The 16,416-nt window shown below is 38.4% G+C and overlaps 1 protein-coding gene across 1 annotated transcript in view; it reads right to left on the bottom strand.

The window, feature by feature from the left end:
• Window positions 1–16,416, bottom strand: part of LOC100493066 — a 102,575-nt gene that overhangs the window by 19,241 nt on the left and 66,918 nt on the right. The window contains exons 7-8 of the mRNA XM_012971365.3: window positions 16,124–16,202; window positions 7,026–7,172 (exon numbers count right to left, since the gene is read on the bottom strand). Of these exons, the coding sequence (XP_012826819.2) occupies window positions 7,026–7,172; window positions 16,124–16,202 (226 nt within the window). The remainder of the gene's footprint in view (window positions 1–7,025; window positions 7,173–16,123; window positions 16,203–16,416) is intronic.

Here is a 16,416-nt window from a genome sequence, read left to right as displayed (position 1 = left end):
TGGCAGGGGCCCATAAAGGCCCGGAACCACAGGGCTTTCTCTTGGTTCCCCAGCTTCCAGTCTGACCCTGGATGCCAGTGCTTCTTGTAGACAAAGTTAACAGCAGGCTTTATTGTCAAAGCAACACATGGTAATACTCACAAATTCAACTAAGGAACTATTGAAATAAAAGCGATCAGTCACAGTCATAGTCATAGACAGCAATGTGACACCCTGTGGAGATGGCTAAGTTTCTTGGGAATGTGGTCTGGATTACCTGCAGCAGAAATTGATCAGGGAGAAGAATAAAGCCTGATCCCCTCTTCAGTACTGTAGTCCATTCACTTAGCCTAGCAGAGCCTAAGGGAGAGCTACCTCCAGCTATCAATCTTTATTGGAGTACAAGCTACCATTTTTTTTAGTTGGGATGCTCCCCAGACACATCCACCTGGTTCAACAGATGAAGACCAAAGAAGAAATCCCATCCATTTCCCAACACTATATTATGGTGTCACAGGAAGTGGTCACAAACCTATGGGCCAGTAATACAGAAATGTAAATTAGAGAAGTTAGATAAAAAGGCTTTTGTGTAATAGTTGAGGGAATAGAAAGTGTAAGGCATTTAAAGCCATAGGGGCTATCAGCCATATGGGTCCCTACATTTTTAATTCCATATTTTAATTCATATTTCAAATTGGGATTTTGTTATTCAGTAAAATGAAAAACATTTGTAAGGGGGATGCATATTTTTGCAAGGTACTTCTAGTTGCTGTCCTATACTTCCAAATAACCACCCAAGCTTCAGACCTACACAAGTCTCACTGGGCGGACCTGAAGCCAACCCAATGATCTGGTGCTTAATCCAACAAGTAACAGCTTTATCCGCAACCAGGCCCACTACTTGTTAGTCACCATAAAAACGGTGACACATTATCATCATCATAAGGCCGAAGTAATGTCATCATGAATCCAGACATGATATTTTTTAAGGGCAGAGGTAGTTGTACTTATAGACTTGCAGACCCACATATATACCCACATTTCTAGTACTTATTTTTTGTTAGTATCCACCCTACTGCAGTTTTTAGACCTCGCTTTTGACCTTAAGTGCTAAAGAAACAATAAAAGTACTTCTGCAGCCATGTATTAAGCCACAGATTGATTGAAGTATCCAAGGAACAGCACCATTACTGAAAACTAAGCAGGTGGGCAGGTAAGAACATTTTTATAAATGGCCTCTACCTGGCAATGTGTGTGCAGGGGGGCAAAGGTTCCATTTAGTTACTGGGCCCAAAACAAAAGCCTGCGTTACAGTATAAATGCAGAAAATGTGGCTGTAGTGACTACTAGGCTAAATGTACCAGTATTCTTTTTTTTTTTTTTTTTCTTGCACCACCATTCTATTGTCATTTTATGTGCCTAATGAGTATGGTTGTTATAACATAATCACAACAGAGCACTCAGCAAGAGCTTTATTAAATAATTCCTCTCCTGAGGTCTGTCACTTCATGGATTTGACCTTTTGGTTTAATAAAAACCAGAATGTAGAAATTAACACCCATATAGTGTCCATAGCCTGGTATTTAAAGCAAGACAAGGGTGGTAGTGTTGAGAGTACTGGCTGGTTTCTGTTTTAACCAGTTAATCAGAAAAAAAATCCAAATATATTATATAAGGGTAAGAATTGAGAAGTGAGTGACTGTTGGCTTAAACAGCAATATAAATATTTCAGTTTTCTGTCTCTTACATATGGACAGCTAAGAGGCTGAAAGACTAATTTTGGAATGACTTTTATGGATGGAAAATTAAGTACAACCCCACTTTATTCCCTCAACAGCATGGAACATGCATGTTTTGTAGTATTAATGGAGACAGTAAAAACCACAGACTGCCCAGATACTGGAAACATTTTTATTTAAAGCTTTGCGGCTGTTCACAGCTGAAAATAGCAAATGCAGCATTCAAAGTGATACTGTCTTCACAATTATACGGTTGTATTTGTGCCTGAAAACAACATGTTATTTTGTATAATGTAGAGTTGTATTTAGGAAAATACATTTACTGTAGTTTACCCTTTTTTGCATGGCTGGGGGAGAAAACATCTTGCCAATATTAAAACACCCTACTAGGCCAATCTTTGTGTTTCTCTTGACAAGTAAAATGTAAATATATGCAAATAAAGTGTCTGTTAAAGGGCTGTAAAAAGCATATATGTTTCTATGTAACATTGCTCTGAGAGCCCATTCCACTACTAACCACAACTAGTATCAGGTGAACAGACTAAACAGCTACCAAACATATAGTTACCTAAATAAACCATCTGAAGGAATCTGAAATAAGCAAAACTGTGCCGTTACCAGGGGCTGCAGAAGATCCTTGTGCTCGAGGAGCCGTGAGAGTAAATTTTGGTGAAACATGTTGCAAAACTTCAGAACCAGGGGTACAAATTCTGGGGATGCATAGACCCCCAGCTCCAACATTAATGGCAAACTTAAACCTACATATGTGATATACTATAGGTGTGATATACACAATATCATTAATCATGCAACTTTATTATAGCAGTGTTTCTCTGGGATGTGACTCTATGGGGCACATTTACTAACCCACGAATCCGAATTGGAAAAATTCCGATTGGAAAACGAACATTTTGCGAATTTTTCGTATTTTTTGCGTTTTTTTCGGCGCCTTTACGACTTTTCGGAAATTGTCGCAACTTTTTCGTGACCAATACGATTTGCGCAAAAAAACTTGAGTTTTTTGTAGCCATTACGACTTGCGCAAAAAAACGCGAGTTTTTCGTAGCCATTACGATTCGCTCGTATCTTGTCGCAACTTTTCGCGCAAGTTTTAACGCTACGAAAAAATCGCAACATTTTGCGCAACTTTCAAAATGGCTACGAAAAAGGCGCGACTTTTTGCGCAAGTTTTAACGCTACGAAAAAATCGCAACATTTTGCGCAACTTTCAGAATGGCTACGAAAAAGTTGCAACAATTTTCCGAAAAATCGAAAGATACCAATCATTACGAAAAAAAACGCAATCGGACGCATTCGGCCCGTTCGTGGGTTAGTAAATGTGCCCCTATGTTTCTATGTATAACCATGTTGAATTGTCTTAACAACTGACTAATCTGAAAAGCTGGAGAATGGTTTGTTTTGCTCATAGGACGCTTTCAATCACATACCCCTTTAGGGCAACAAGAGAACAAGGTTACAATGGCACAGTTGCAAGAAATATGATAGTATCAGTGTGGATGCTACAAAACACCAGTGTAAATTTAAACGTAAAAACAATAGTTTTGAGGAATGGCAGGAATAACACAATGGAAACCAATAGTCATCCTGACTATATAAAGGCACATGAACTTTCAAATCAAAACAGTAATTATATTTATTCAGCCAGCTGAACAATGGAAGCAAACATCTGATTGGTTGCCATGGGTTACTTCCCAGGAGTAAATTTGCACAGTGTTTATAAATGAACCCCACTTTTTTAAGGGGGTTAAAATCCATTTGATTGGTTACTGCATTGTCTACCCTTTTATATACAGTTCTGTGAATGTGTTAGCAAAAAGCTTAGTAATAGTTTTTGGTATTACAATCACCATGCCCAATATATTTAGGGGTTGTGATTGAAAGCCTGAAACTGGCAGCAATGTATGGTGCACTATATAAGGCTAGGGGTAATTGGACTCTGTCTGTCATTTCCAATTTATCGCTCTACACTGTACTATATTAGAGGAGAGTTTCCGCTCCCCTTCAATGCAGTGTGCAGACTTATGTCTGTGTATGATTAATCACTCTCTGAAGGTTCTCCAGCCTCTCGGCCATTCTGGAACTTGGGAATCCAAGCAATGTATATTTCCACAGCAGTTTCCAAGTGATCATAACATTTATGTGGGTTAACAGTGAGGGCAGTGGAGCTTAGGGAGAGGCAAATTCACTTGTTATCCTTGAGCAGTACAGTGAAGGGCATGTAGTCTGTCATTACCTGCAATGTTTAACTGTAATAGCCCACTTAGCTGGCAAGCCGTAGTATGGCATGATTCATCTTTGTGATCACTTGTAATATCTCCCCATCTGATATATTGAAAAGATGCAATAATACAAGAAGAGTTTTAGTGAGGTGGTTGTGGTTCTTTTTAATGTAGGTTGGTAGACGTTATTTATATACAATAAGGGGCCTATTTATTATGCTGTGTAAAATGATTTATCAAGGTGTATTTTATTTTACCCCATCCGAACAGCAGATTTGACACTATTAAGTTCTGGTTAAGTCACTCTCAGAAAAAACATGTAAAAAATCAAGTCATTTGTTATGTGGCGAAGCCTGGCAATGTGTGGCAAATTTTGTCACAGTTTTTTACACCGCATAAGATATCTGCCTCTACTTTTTTCTTTAAATGAATGTATTGTGAAGTCATGTGACCCTTTGGTTAGTTATAAAGCGCTATGCTGAGAGCAGGAATGAATACAACTGGCCACACAGCAAAAATAAATTTATCAGTTCAGTGCATAAATGTTTCAAAACCTATGGAATTAATTGAATGTGGGAAAATACAGAAGTTCTGCTGTTTCTTTGTTTAAAAAAAATCTGTGCACAGTAACACCTTCTCTCGCTAATTTAATATTAAAATCTTACGCCATTTGCATAATTAGTAGCACCAAAATAAATCACCATTAAACCTTCACTCCAGCAACAGTATTAAATCTTGTACAAAGGAACATGATAAAATGCATTTTCTTCTACCTGTGGAAAGTAATTGAATTATTAGATACAGAAGGTGCTTAGAGTCTTAGAAGTAAATGCTTTAACAATTTTGGTAAAATAATGTTATGTCCTTAAAATGATGCTCTGTTCTTCTTAATGCATTAATACTAGAGGCACATACAATTTCAGTTCTGCTGCTTTTGTTGAATGACATCCTCAACATTTTTTAGTGCAACCATGCACTAAAAACCATGCAAGATCAGATCATGCAACTGCATGATCTGATTGGTGTGACTATTGGCACATGATCCAACCACTAGAAGGATAGCTAGGTTGTAGTCTAGCAATAGCAATATAAAATGCAGAGTTAGAATTGTTTTACGCAGACATTTAGGGGCTGATTTACTAATCCACGAACAGTCCGAAGGCGTCCGAATGCGTTTTTTTCATAATGATTGGTATTTTGCGATTTTTTCGTAAATTGTCGCAAATGTCGCAACTTTTTTGTAGCGTTACGACTTGCGCAAATTGTCTTTTTCGTAGCCTTCGCGCCGAGTACGAAAGTTTCGGATTCATTCAAGCTTCAGTATCGTGACTTTTCTTGGGCCAGGTTGGAGCTGCAGAGTGCCATTGAGCCCTATGGGAGACTTTCCTTGGGCCGGGTTGGAGCTGCAGAGTGCCATTGAGCCCTATGGGAGACTTTCCTTGGGCCGGATTGGAGCTGCAGAGTGCCATTGAGCCCTATGGGAGACTTTCCTTGGGCCAAGTTGGAGCTGCAGAGTGCCATTGAGTCCTATGGGAGGCTTCCAAAATCATGCTAAGTCTGAAAGTTTTCCCCGCAGTTTACGAGCGCTCAATATGAAAAAGACTTTTCGCGCAAGTCGTACTAGTTACGAAAAAGTCGCGACAATTTACGAAAAGTCGTAACGGCGACAAAAAAAATCGCAAAAAATACGAAAAAGTCGCAAAATGTTCGTTTTCCAATCGGAATTTTTCCAATTTGGATTCGGATTCGTGGGTTAGTAAATCAGCCCCTTAGATTGTAAGCTCTACGGGGCAGGGATCTCCTTCCTACTGTGTCTCATACCACATGGCACTTACTCCCTGTGTATTTATACTTATTTATTGTATTTATTATAACACTTGTCCTCCGTGTGTGTAATTTTGTATATTGTAAGATTGTACAGCGCTGTATACCCTTGTGGCGCTTTATAAATAAAGTTATACATAAATACATACAAAGGTGCATGGGAGCAAAATACTAAACATATTACAATAAAGTCTGTTTTACTGAACTAGAGGAAGCCACTCTGTACAGGGACTTGAAAACAATCTGTCAAGTCCTGCTCGACCTTAACTGGGTTGAAGTCGGGACCAAGGAGGAAGCAGAGTTCAGGCAAGCTACAATAGTCCAAAGCATGGTATTCGAGGGGTTAAAAGTCTGTTAGTCAGAGTTTACAATCCCATATACTGTATATGACATTGAACTGAAGCACCACGCAATGATGCCACAGTCATGGGCGCTACCAACTTGGAATAGAAGGAAAGCACTACTAACCGGACTGCTCATGTCACGCTCATGTGGTGTGTTTTGTAGCTTGCAAATATGAGTTTGTACTTTACCATTTATTTTATATGTGTAGTGGACACCATTAGGCACCAATGTCCTTGTGATTGTGATGTCTTTGTGTTGTGATTGTGATAAACTGTTTGAACAGCAAAGAGGTAAATTATTCTGCTTTGTTACCACAGGTGCAGGAGACACACAAGAACTTCTGATGCATTTATTATAACATGGCAGGTTAGACTGGCCTGCTGTATGCTGGCTTTCAGCTAAGATCGGAGATGGAAGCAGGAACCGGATAATGAATCATTAGGCAAATGGAAAAACAGTAGCAATGCCCAAAATCAAAACGTCCACAAAAGCAGAGGTTACTCAAGCAGTAGCTGCAGCAAAGGGGAGGGGGAGGTCTCTGCACATGAGCAGTGTAATGCTTGACTTTCTGCCAAATACCGTGATATAAATTCTAAGTGCACCAGTACAGTTTTCTAACTGTACTACTGTTTATACAGGGATATAAGGCAATGCCACTGCTTATTTATATTCTCAGGAGTTATTGAAAAAATATTATCATTAGCTTTAATTTTATTTGTATTTCACCTTGTTCCATTGGTATCAACCCTTATACCCCCAGACAGTTATTGAACTTCAACCCCCTTATCCAATTTAACTAGTATTTGTCCATGACTTAGAATTCAACAAAAGCAGAATACCAGATAAAATGTTCCAAAGTAGACTTCATACCAGGTAATATTACTCCCACTTCCCTTACCGGCTGAGTTGAGTTGAGACGCTGGAGTTTTGATAGTTCCATGGTGTCCTCAGGAAGCTGCCAACTGTCTATCTGCTGAAATCTTTGGTCAAGATAACAAGCTATCTTCTCATCTGGGGTCACCATGAAGGTTCTCATATCATCAAGCTAGGACAATCCAGAAAAGAATAATATTGGAGGCAACATACAGGTAAGGTCATGCTAAAGAAACATAATGTGGGGGGTATTTAAAATATATGCAGCCTATGTCATGTGGCCCTTGGTTTTAAAGGAAGGTATTCATGAAAAAACAATAGCTGTAAAGTCTTTGTACCACATATTCCAACAATGACATGCTGAGATATAGCATAAAAATGGCACTCTGGCCATGAAAATTACACCAATGCTGATATATAGTAGCAGGGATGATTCAGGCTGTAACTCACATAAAACTCTTCCCTTATCTGTCTATTGCACTGTGCCATAAATTGCTCACTGATACAAATGACTTGAGAATAGATAAAACTGACCCAAGCAAATTGGCAAGCTACATGTATAGGCTATTCACTGTGACATCTTTTAAAATGGGAATGAAGAATCTTTGGCCTAGATGACTGACCTTAAATCCTGGTGTTATAGTTAAAAGAAAATTTCAGGCTTCCGTTGCTGGTTTATAAAATGTTCTGGCTTTCTGGCTCAGAAATATCAATTGAGGTGAAATTAAAACACAGTTGTTCTATTTCTTTTTTCGCCAGTTAAGCTCTGCAACTCCAGAGATTGGACAAATAAGCTAAGGAGGTTGGTTTATTTGTGAATTGGTCAAGCACAGCTGAATCTTTCAAAACTGCTGCAGATGTCGCTGAAAAATTGTCCATTACCCTGACACTGTAACAGTTTATTATTTACTTGAAATAGAATTATTTTGTTCACATTTTTGTATGTATTTACATTTTTAAATTTTTCTTATTTTTAATACAAAATATTATTAGGGTTGCACCAAATCTAGGATTCAGTTTGGTATTCGGCCAGGAATTGGCCTTTTTGCAGGGTTTGATTTCGGCCAAATCCACATTCACAATTAGCATTAATTAGCATAAATTAGAATATGCTAATTAGCATTTGGAAGGTTTCAATGTTAGGGGGAAGAAATTTTCACTGCACCCAACCCTTACCTGATTGGGTTTAGTATTCCGCCGAATCCATCAGGGTGGGTTTGGGTTCGGTCGAACCCAAAAAAGTGCATTCGGTGCATCCCTAAATATTATATATTATATATATATTATACATTATATAATTTAGTACATTTTGTTAAAATAGATACTATCATAATTATTATTACTTGAGTATTTAACTTGCATTCTATAATGTTTCAAAGTAAAAAGTAAAAAAAAAAATCTTTCAAAGATGTGACCAGTGAATGCTAGTTGCTGATTGGTTGCTATGATTACTGCACCTGTGCAAACTTAGTGGGGCTCATTTATGAACACTGGACAAATGTGCACCTGGGCAGTAACCCAGAGCGATTAGCTTTTTTTTTACGTAGAACAACGAAAGCAAAATTTAACCGGTTGCCATTTGTGACTACCCAGGTACAAATTTGCCAAGTTTTCATAAATTAATCCAAATATCTAACCCCACTTGAACACCATATCAAACGCTTACCTTTTAACATAGCTGTGCTGTAAAGTCTATCTAACAAGCCTTCCAGGCTCTTTTTCTTTCACCCTGTGACATCTCTTGGGAGTGGGCAGCTAGGAAAAGTGCTATCAAATTACTTTTGATAACAAGATTGCTTTTGAAACAAGTGAGGCCACTGACCCTTGACATTCTAGTCAGGAATGTGGGCAGTGAATTCAGCTTAAAGCCTTATTGTCTAGTGATCACTCAGACCTGTATATTGTACTGATAAGGCTATACAAGCCTTTAAAATGTAGTTATCTAACCTTTTGCCACTAAGAACTTCTAGGGACTGAGTGTTGCTTAGTAATGTGCTATTCACTTAGATTAACTAAGAATCCAGAAATGTAGATTGTAAGGCAGTTAGCAGTCAGGTACTACATATAATATGATCTATGGCAGTTAAAGGTTTTTTAAAAAGTGAATCTATTCGCAGAAGTTGGCCATATGACATAGGTGACTATATTGTTTTGCATTAAATAGATGTGCAATAATGTTCTATTCTTGGGACACCCCACAGCAAATTTAATTTAGGGTCCCAAAACATTGATCAGTTGGCAGATTCAACCAAGATATATTGAAATTGCTTATTAATCCTGGGCCTTCCTGGAACCTCAGGATCTGCTTCCTCTGTAGTTATGCCCATGGGTATAAGGGGTTGTGCTACACCAGGGGTGGGCAAACTTTTTGGCTCACGGGCCACATTTACTTACCCCCGGGCCGGACCGGGCCAGGATGGGCAGGGCCAGGCCAGCGTTACGCCCCCCTTAGTCTCTTTAATTCCGGCCCACCAATGACACCAAGTCTCGCGTGATGAGACTTGGCGTCGGCGGCGGGCCGGATTAAAAAGGCCAAAGGGCCGGATGTGGCCCGCGGGCCGTAGTTTGCCAACCCCTGTGCTACACAGTACTAGAGAATGTAAGAGACACACAGTTAAATATATATACAAGTCAGAAAATTATGAGGCTGATTTACAAAACATGGAAATAGGAAATCATGAAGGATTCCCAGAAGATTGATGTTTTTTTCCATTTAACAAAACTTTCCTGACAGCCAGGAACATTTAAGACAGCTTTAGCACTGCAGTCGGATATCATTTTGTTCTGTGGGGAGATAATGCAAAGATCCCATACAAATCCCGACTCCCCGATGCTTGGCATGTATTAACATGGCACCAGGTAACAATCAGCATACTGAGACAGGCCGGGTTGTCCTGTCCACGCATTCCTTTTTACTCTCATTTACATTTTGACTTGCATAATATCAATATTAATTCATTAAAAATGGCAGAATTTAAATCATAACACACAATTCCTTGACAAGGCAGTAACCGATTGCCCATTGCAATTAGGCTTTTAATTAATGTGTATCATATACTGTAGCAGCATGTGAGAGATGACAATGAATGCCATATCCCCAGTGAAATATAGTGAAGTGTTGTTTTCCCTATGGATAAAAGGGGAAATATACCCTTTGTAAAAAAAAAAAAAAGTAGGTGTGCTTAAAGTGCTCTCCTGGGGGCAGCCACTGCAATTTTATCCCCATTGTTTTTATTAAAAAATTAAATTTTAAAAGACTACTTACCTTTGACAGCTTCTGCAGCAACTGTAGGGCGAGTAGCAGAAGCCTCCCCCATTGGCTGCTACCTATAATATTTAATCTATGCTGGGCTGTAAAGGGAGCAGCTTCTACCATTGCCCAGCTCTCTGTGATCACAGACACCCTTCTACAATGATATACATGGTAATGTTGTTAAACTGACACCTGAGATTCTCAGTGATATAGAATCTATCATCCAGAATGCTGAAGACCTGGGGTTTTACAGATAATTTGGATAATTTAGATCATCATAACTTTAATTTGCTAAAAATCATTAAAACATTAAATTAGTAGGATTGTTCTGCCACCAATATGGGTTCGTGCAGCTCAGTTAGGATAAAGTATAAGGTAATGATTTATTACAGAGAAAAGGGAAATCATTTTAAAAATTAGACTTATTTGCTTAAAATGGACTCTATGAGAGATGGTCTTCTTGTAATACAGATCTTTCTGGATACCAGGTTTCCATTTAAGGGTTACTATACCTTTACATTTAAAGAAGAACTGTCTCCTAAATAGCAGGTGTGTGTTGGATTGATGACATTACCTGGCCTCTCAGCTCAGGAATCTAAAAGCGATGTATAAGGCTGATGCCACACCAGGCGTAGGGCTGATTTTTTGGCAAGCGGAAAAACGCTTGCCAAAAATTCAGCCCTACGCCTGCTACTTGTGCCTGCACCCGAATGAATGGGATACGCTCAGGTGCAGGCACATGTAGCCGATATACGAATGAAAACGCGTGAGAATGCAAAGTCTCGCGTTTTCATGCGTATATCGGCTACATGTGCCTGCACCCGAGCGTATCTCGTTCATTCAGGTGCAGGCACAAGTAGAAGGCGTAGGGCTGAATTTTCGGCAAGCGTTTTTCCGCTTGCCGAAAAAATCAGCCCTACGCCTGGTGTGGCATCAGCCTTAGACTGAAAAAACAGCAAAATAAATGAAGCTATAAACAATCTGAGTAATTTATATTTTTATTCGTTTTGAGAGCCTGAATCCTCTTTATCTACACATATTCTTTATAAATTACAATATGGGATGCAACCTGCCTCTACTGGATTATTTTCTACTTGTGACATTCCTCCTAATCTGAAATTGTGACTGTCTGTCCTTTCAGGGAGTGTGATTTTCAAAGGTTTTGCTTGTTATTCCAGGAAAGACAACAGTACATTCTCCAGGTGCGTCAAGAAATGGCTGGATAGTTTTGACAGATCTAGCTATTTTACTGATGGATGTACCCGATCCTGACTCCTGTCAGATAAAAGGACTGTGGCTACTCCAGCGAAACAATAGAATATTCTGATATAGCAGTGCTAACTGTCATAGACACAATTCCAAGGATACCATGTACCATTACTAGGTGATGCTGCAAACCTTATACAGATGGTGCAGCCATGATTTCTGGAACACACAGCCGTACCCTTTTCTGATATAAATGAACATGCCTTCTGAAATCATGGTGTTTTAGCTGCAAACACTCAATACCTGAATAGTAAGATGAATGCCTTATAACAAGTGCATAAAAAGAAGATTTAAAATATAAACTTTTGCTAAAATATCTAATTTTTAAGGCCCTTTGACCATTATTTTAGAATGAATCACTTACTTCTTACGCTTGAGGAAACTTGAACTAAGTTAACAGAGCTAGCACAAACCTGTCTCTTTTTAGCCTGCATCAACATTATTTTTTGTATTTTTGCAATATTTATTTGAATAAAACCTTTCTGCGCCTGAACTGCTATTTTCAGCTACATGCCCTGGAGCCAAACCGAATATAGACTCTTGTTTCAAATGCTTTTCCCAACATTTTTCACAAAGCTTTGCTAACTTTGCACCAAGAATTGGATTGATAGTCTTGTGTGAATGATGATGCGAAGTAAAAATGTGAGGAGTGGAAATAATGTCTCATTGCAATTAATGTGATTTCTAATTCAGCCCCTAGGTGGGACTGTTGGGAAGGAGCTGGCCCCCAGGAGAATCCATAAAAGGGATAAAATAGTAAGCCATGTCCTCTTTTGGCCAATGAAAAAGAATAGTGCATGATGCCATGGAGCATGAAGTAGGCCAACTCAGTAAGGTAACTGGCAGATGAGAATAGTATATATAGTGGTAGAGAGAGAGTCGAGTTATTTGTTGGAGCTCACTGCAGGTGGTGAAAGTTAGTTGCAGGTCAGATAAACGAGCAGCTGAGGCTCCAATGAGGAGTAAGTGAGGGACCAGTTCCACAGCAAGACTTGCCCAGTTAAGGACCCAGAGAGGTAGGGGTTAGGGTGCGTAGGGCTGACCCCTATGCTGTAAGTTTGTAAGAATGCAAGAAGGAACCTTAACTGTAATGAAGTTCAGAACTTTGCTGGAGACCGTAACAAAACTGTGTGTAAACCTCTAGTTTATTCATATCTATAGTGAGTATTGCAAGTTCTCTAAGCTGTGACCATGGTGTGTAAGAAGACAGTCTGGCAGAAGGCAAGAATAAAGTAATTGTATATTAGGGACCTCAAGCCACCCCTAAACTTACACAAAAGACCCTGTAGAGGAGGAAGTGTCTTAAATTCAATGACCTTAGGCCCTGCCAGAATGAGAAGCATGGTTTTTTTTTTTTCTAGATAGGCCTTCATACTGTAGCAGAAGTGATGAATGTACAACAGTACATTCCCATACTATCCCATATATGATAACCTATCTGGACTGGCATGTCTGGGGTTAATTAAGTGCTTGTTGGCCAATTCTAGTGATTATTCTGGCATATCTGGGGCTATTATGATGATTAACCATTTTCTGAAGTAATTATACTGGCACATCTAGGGTTAATATGGTGATGTTTTTCCATTTTCTGTAGTAGTTATACTGGCATGTCCTGTGTTAATATGCTCATTAGCCATTTTCTGTAGCAATTATACTAGCACATATGTGGTATGTTTTGGTAAAATGGGTGTGGTATTTGGGAGCCAAAGTGAATGTGTCAAAGAACTTTTCACAACACTGTTTTGTCCCTCTTGCTATTTTTCAAATGGTGGGAGGTATGATTTTGCTCTCAAACAGGACCAACGGCCCCATTCACTGGCAGCCCTACAGGATAGCTGACAGCTCCCCTACCTCTCCTCTGGCCATACTGACTGCTCACTGCCCAAAAACTCTCTCTTCTTTGGAAGAAAACATTTAAAGATGCCACTGATATCAGTGTGGAATGCACCATCTTTAACCACTAAGGGATTTTCAGCTATGCAGGAGGCAGAGCCATACAAACAGAATGGGATCTTTAACCACTAAGGGATTTTCAGCTATGTAGGAGGCAGAGCCAGATAAGCAGCATTTTTTTTAATCTATCCATTTTCTGCAATGATCTCCCTCATATTTTTATGTTAATGAGTTTATTGTTTTTGATTGTTTTTATTTTTTAATTTTTGCAGAGATTTTACTGCTATGTCAGGATGTAGTTAATGTGCTGTTCTGATTCCTGCAGTGATCTTACTGGTATGTAGGGGTAATAATTGCTAAAGGGTGTGGCAAAGAACAGTGCAGTTTTTAGGGTGTCCCAGGCTTTGTTTTCATGTTGGGCACCATATTTTGTTCAGACAGCCCTGCTCATTCATGTACATAGCGAAAAGTGGGGGGCAGTGGAAATGGTAAGGGGAGCTAGTGGCAGCTGCAGCAGCAGCAGGTGAATTTATATGTTTGGTGGCTTCTGGTTTGGGGTTTCTGTGTGAGAGACTGTGTGAAACTGTGTTAGAATATGGCTCTGTGTCAGAGTTGGGTGCAGGCAAAATTTGCATGTGAGAGAGAAATAGAGTGAGTTGCTTGCATGTGTGTGTGCATTATTGTGCGGTAAGTGGGGTGGAAACATGACTATTTTTGACTGCTGCACCAAGGGAACACTTCCCAATGATTGGCAGCTCTGTGCCTTTTTGCCTGTCCTGCTTCTAAACTATCCCAAAACGTCTGTCAATATACACATTTATAAACCATAAACTGTATATGATATAATAGTGGCTGGCCAGCCTTTTTTGGAAACCCTCTCGTATAACCCATAAAGGGGACTTTTTGGTCTTTATTAGTTTCAGTTTAAATAGCCATATCATTGACTGCTTAAGGTTAAAGGTTTTTCAGATATGTTTTTTTTACCTATTTTTGTGTTATGTATAGTGCAGCACATTTTCATGATTTATACTCTCTACTTAAACAGTCCCCCTAGCTCCATAGTTATGTAAGTTGAGCACAACTTTATGGGCTTTTCCAATAAATTGTTTTCTTACAAACTTGGCACCTAGTTATTGTATACAGGCATGGTCTTGAAAAGAGGTTGCTTCTAACTGATGATTTTGCTACCCTCCCATTAAATTCTCTTTGGACACCCATGGTCTAGAGGACTTAAGAAATATACATTTTGTACCAGAAAAGGCAGATAACGAACTTAGTTAAGGGGAAATAATCTTTAACCCTTATGTAGCATAATAAAGATCAATTTACATAGGCAGCATAGATGGCATAGAAGACATCTGGTGACATTAAAATATGGAGGTACAGAAGTACCTTATTTCAGTTGTCTTCCTATAACACAGTTACTTTTGTAGTATGATACATTTTTCTGAATTTTCATGAGAAGAAATCAATATAACAAGATAACGGGGTCATTCGATTTTATGAGAAAAGTTTATCTCCTAATTCAATTCCAGATTTTCCATAGAGCCAGATGCAATTCAATGAGATAAACTCTATCTAAAACATTTTTATCACATAAATACTCTATTGAAGTCTAAGGGAAAAACAGAAAATGAACTAGCAGAAAAGTTTTCACGTGATAAACCTTAAAATTAAGTTTTCTCATTGATCTTAATCTGGTTCAACATATAAAATTTAGCAGCAATTAAAAAAAAAATCTGTTAAAGTATTATTCACACAGAGGTTACACATAAGATAATAACAGCAAGTTTATTTTGTGCATATATGAAGACAACATTTAGGAGCACATTCTTTGAATTTGCAGAGCAACCATCTAAAATGTTAATGCTGTTAAAATTTTACTATAACAGACATGGCAAGGTCCTAAATATTGACATGACATATGTCATTTCAATAAATTAATCCACTAAATGTGTGCCACTATAATATGCAAAATGTAGGCACTGGCACAGTAGGTTTATCAAGGAGAATTAGCCAGAGATTTTATATTTTACAATGTGTGTCAATGGAATGAATGGTATCCTATCCAGACTGCCCGTATTGCTATTAGGAAATACAAGAATTAATATTGAGTAATAAGATTATTGATTAATAAACATTTGTATTACAACTCAACATTTTAGGGGTGACAGTTCCTTCTTCAGAGCTTGTTGCACCCAAAACATTTCAATCAACAGCGTACTACTATAACCTGGAGGTATTGCCATTACTGCACTTTTGTTGGAGTCAGTTTAAATCTAAATCCAGTGGAAATAAGGAGGGAGCAAGGTACAAGAAAAACTGGTGCATGGTACATGCTATCGCACATGATTCAAGGGCAGATGATAGGCTATCCATATAAAATCTTACTGGTAGGAATAGGTTAATTCTGATATGAATAAACACTAGCATGAGCAACTAGCAAATGAGAGGTTAGCCCTCATTAACAAACACAATGATCCACAAAGGACCAAGTAATATTTTTGAAGGCAAAAGAGATTTTCTGTGATTAATGGAGTGAAGTATTAAGGAATCAATTACATACAAATTAATTTCTAATTTAATTTTGAATACAGTGGCTGTTCTACATTTCAGTTGTATAGTGTAGACCAGTGCCTTGGGAATTACAATTTTAGGCAGTTCAATATGGGAAGAATTTACAAAACCCATTTGAACCATGACCATCTCACCTTGTATATGCCTCTTCTGGTTTTGTCAGTGCTACCCACTCTTTCTTCTTTTATGGAAAAAAATCTTCTTGGTTCACAGCTGTAAATAAAGTGCACATTACATTATGATGTTACTTTAACATTATTATTATTTTAAGCTCAGAATTTGAACATTATTGCACAGATCCCCTCAAAAATGTTTTAATTAAAAAAAAGACAGCTGTGTGCGTGGTTCATCTTTTAAGAAAAGGAAGGAACCCTTGCTAATATTGGAAACTGACAGTTTCTTAGTTAAGCAATACCAAATGTATAAA

The sequence above is a fragment of the Xenopus tropicalis genome, chromosome 9 (genome assembly GCF_000004195.4).
Source record: "Xenopus tropicalis strain Nigerian chromosome 9, UCB_Xtro_10.0, whole genome shotgun sequence".
NCBI classification, from domain to species: Eukaryota; Metazoa; Chordata; class Amphibia; order Anura; family Pipidae; genus Xenopus; species Xenopus tropicalis.
The sequence above is the reverse complement of the archived record's forward strand: the minus strand, read 5'-3'. Positions and strand labels throughout refer to the sequence as shown.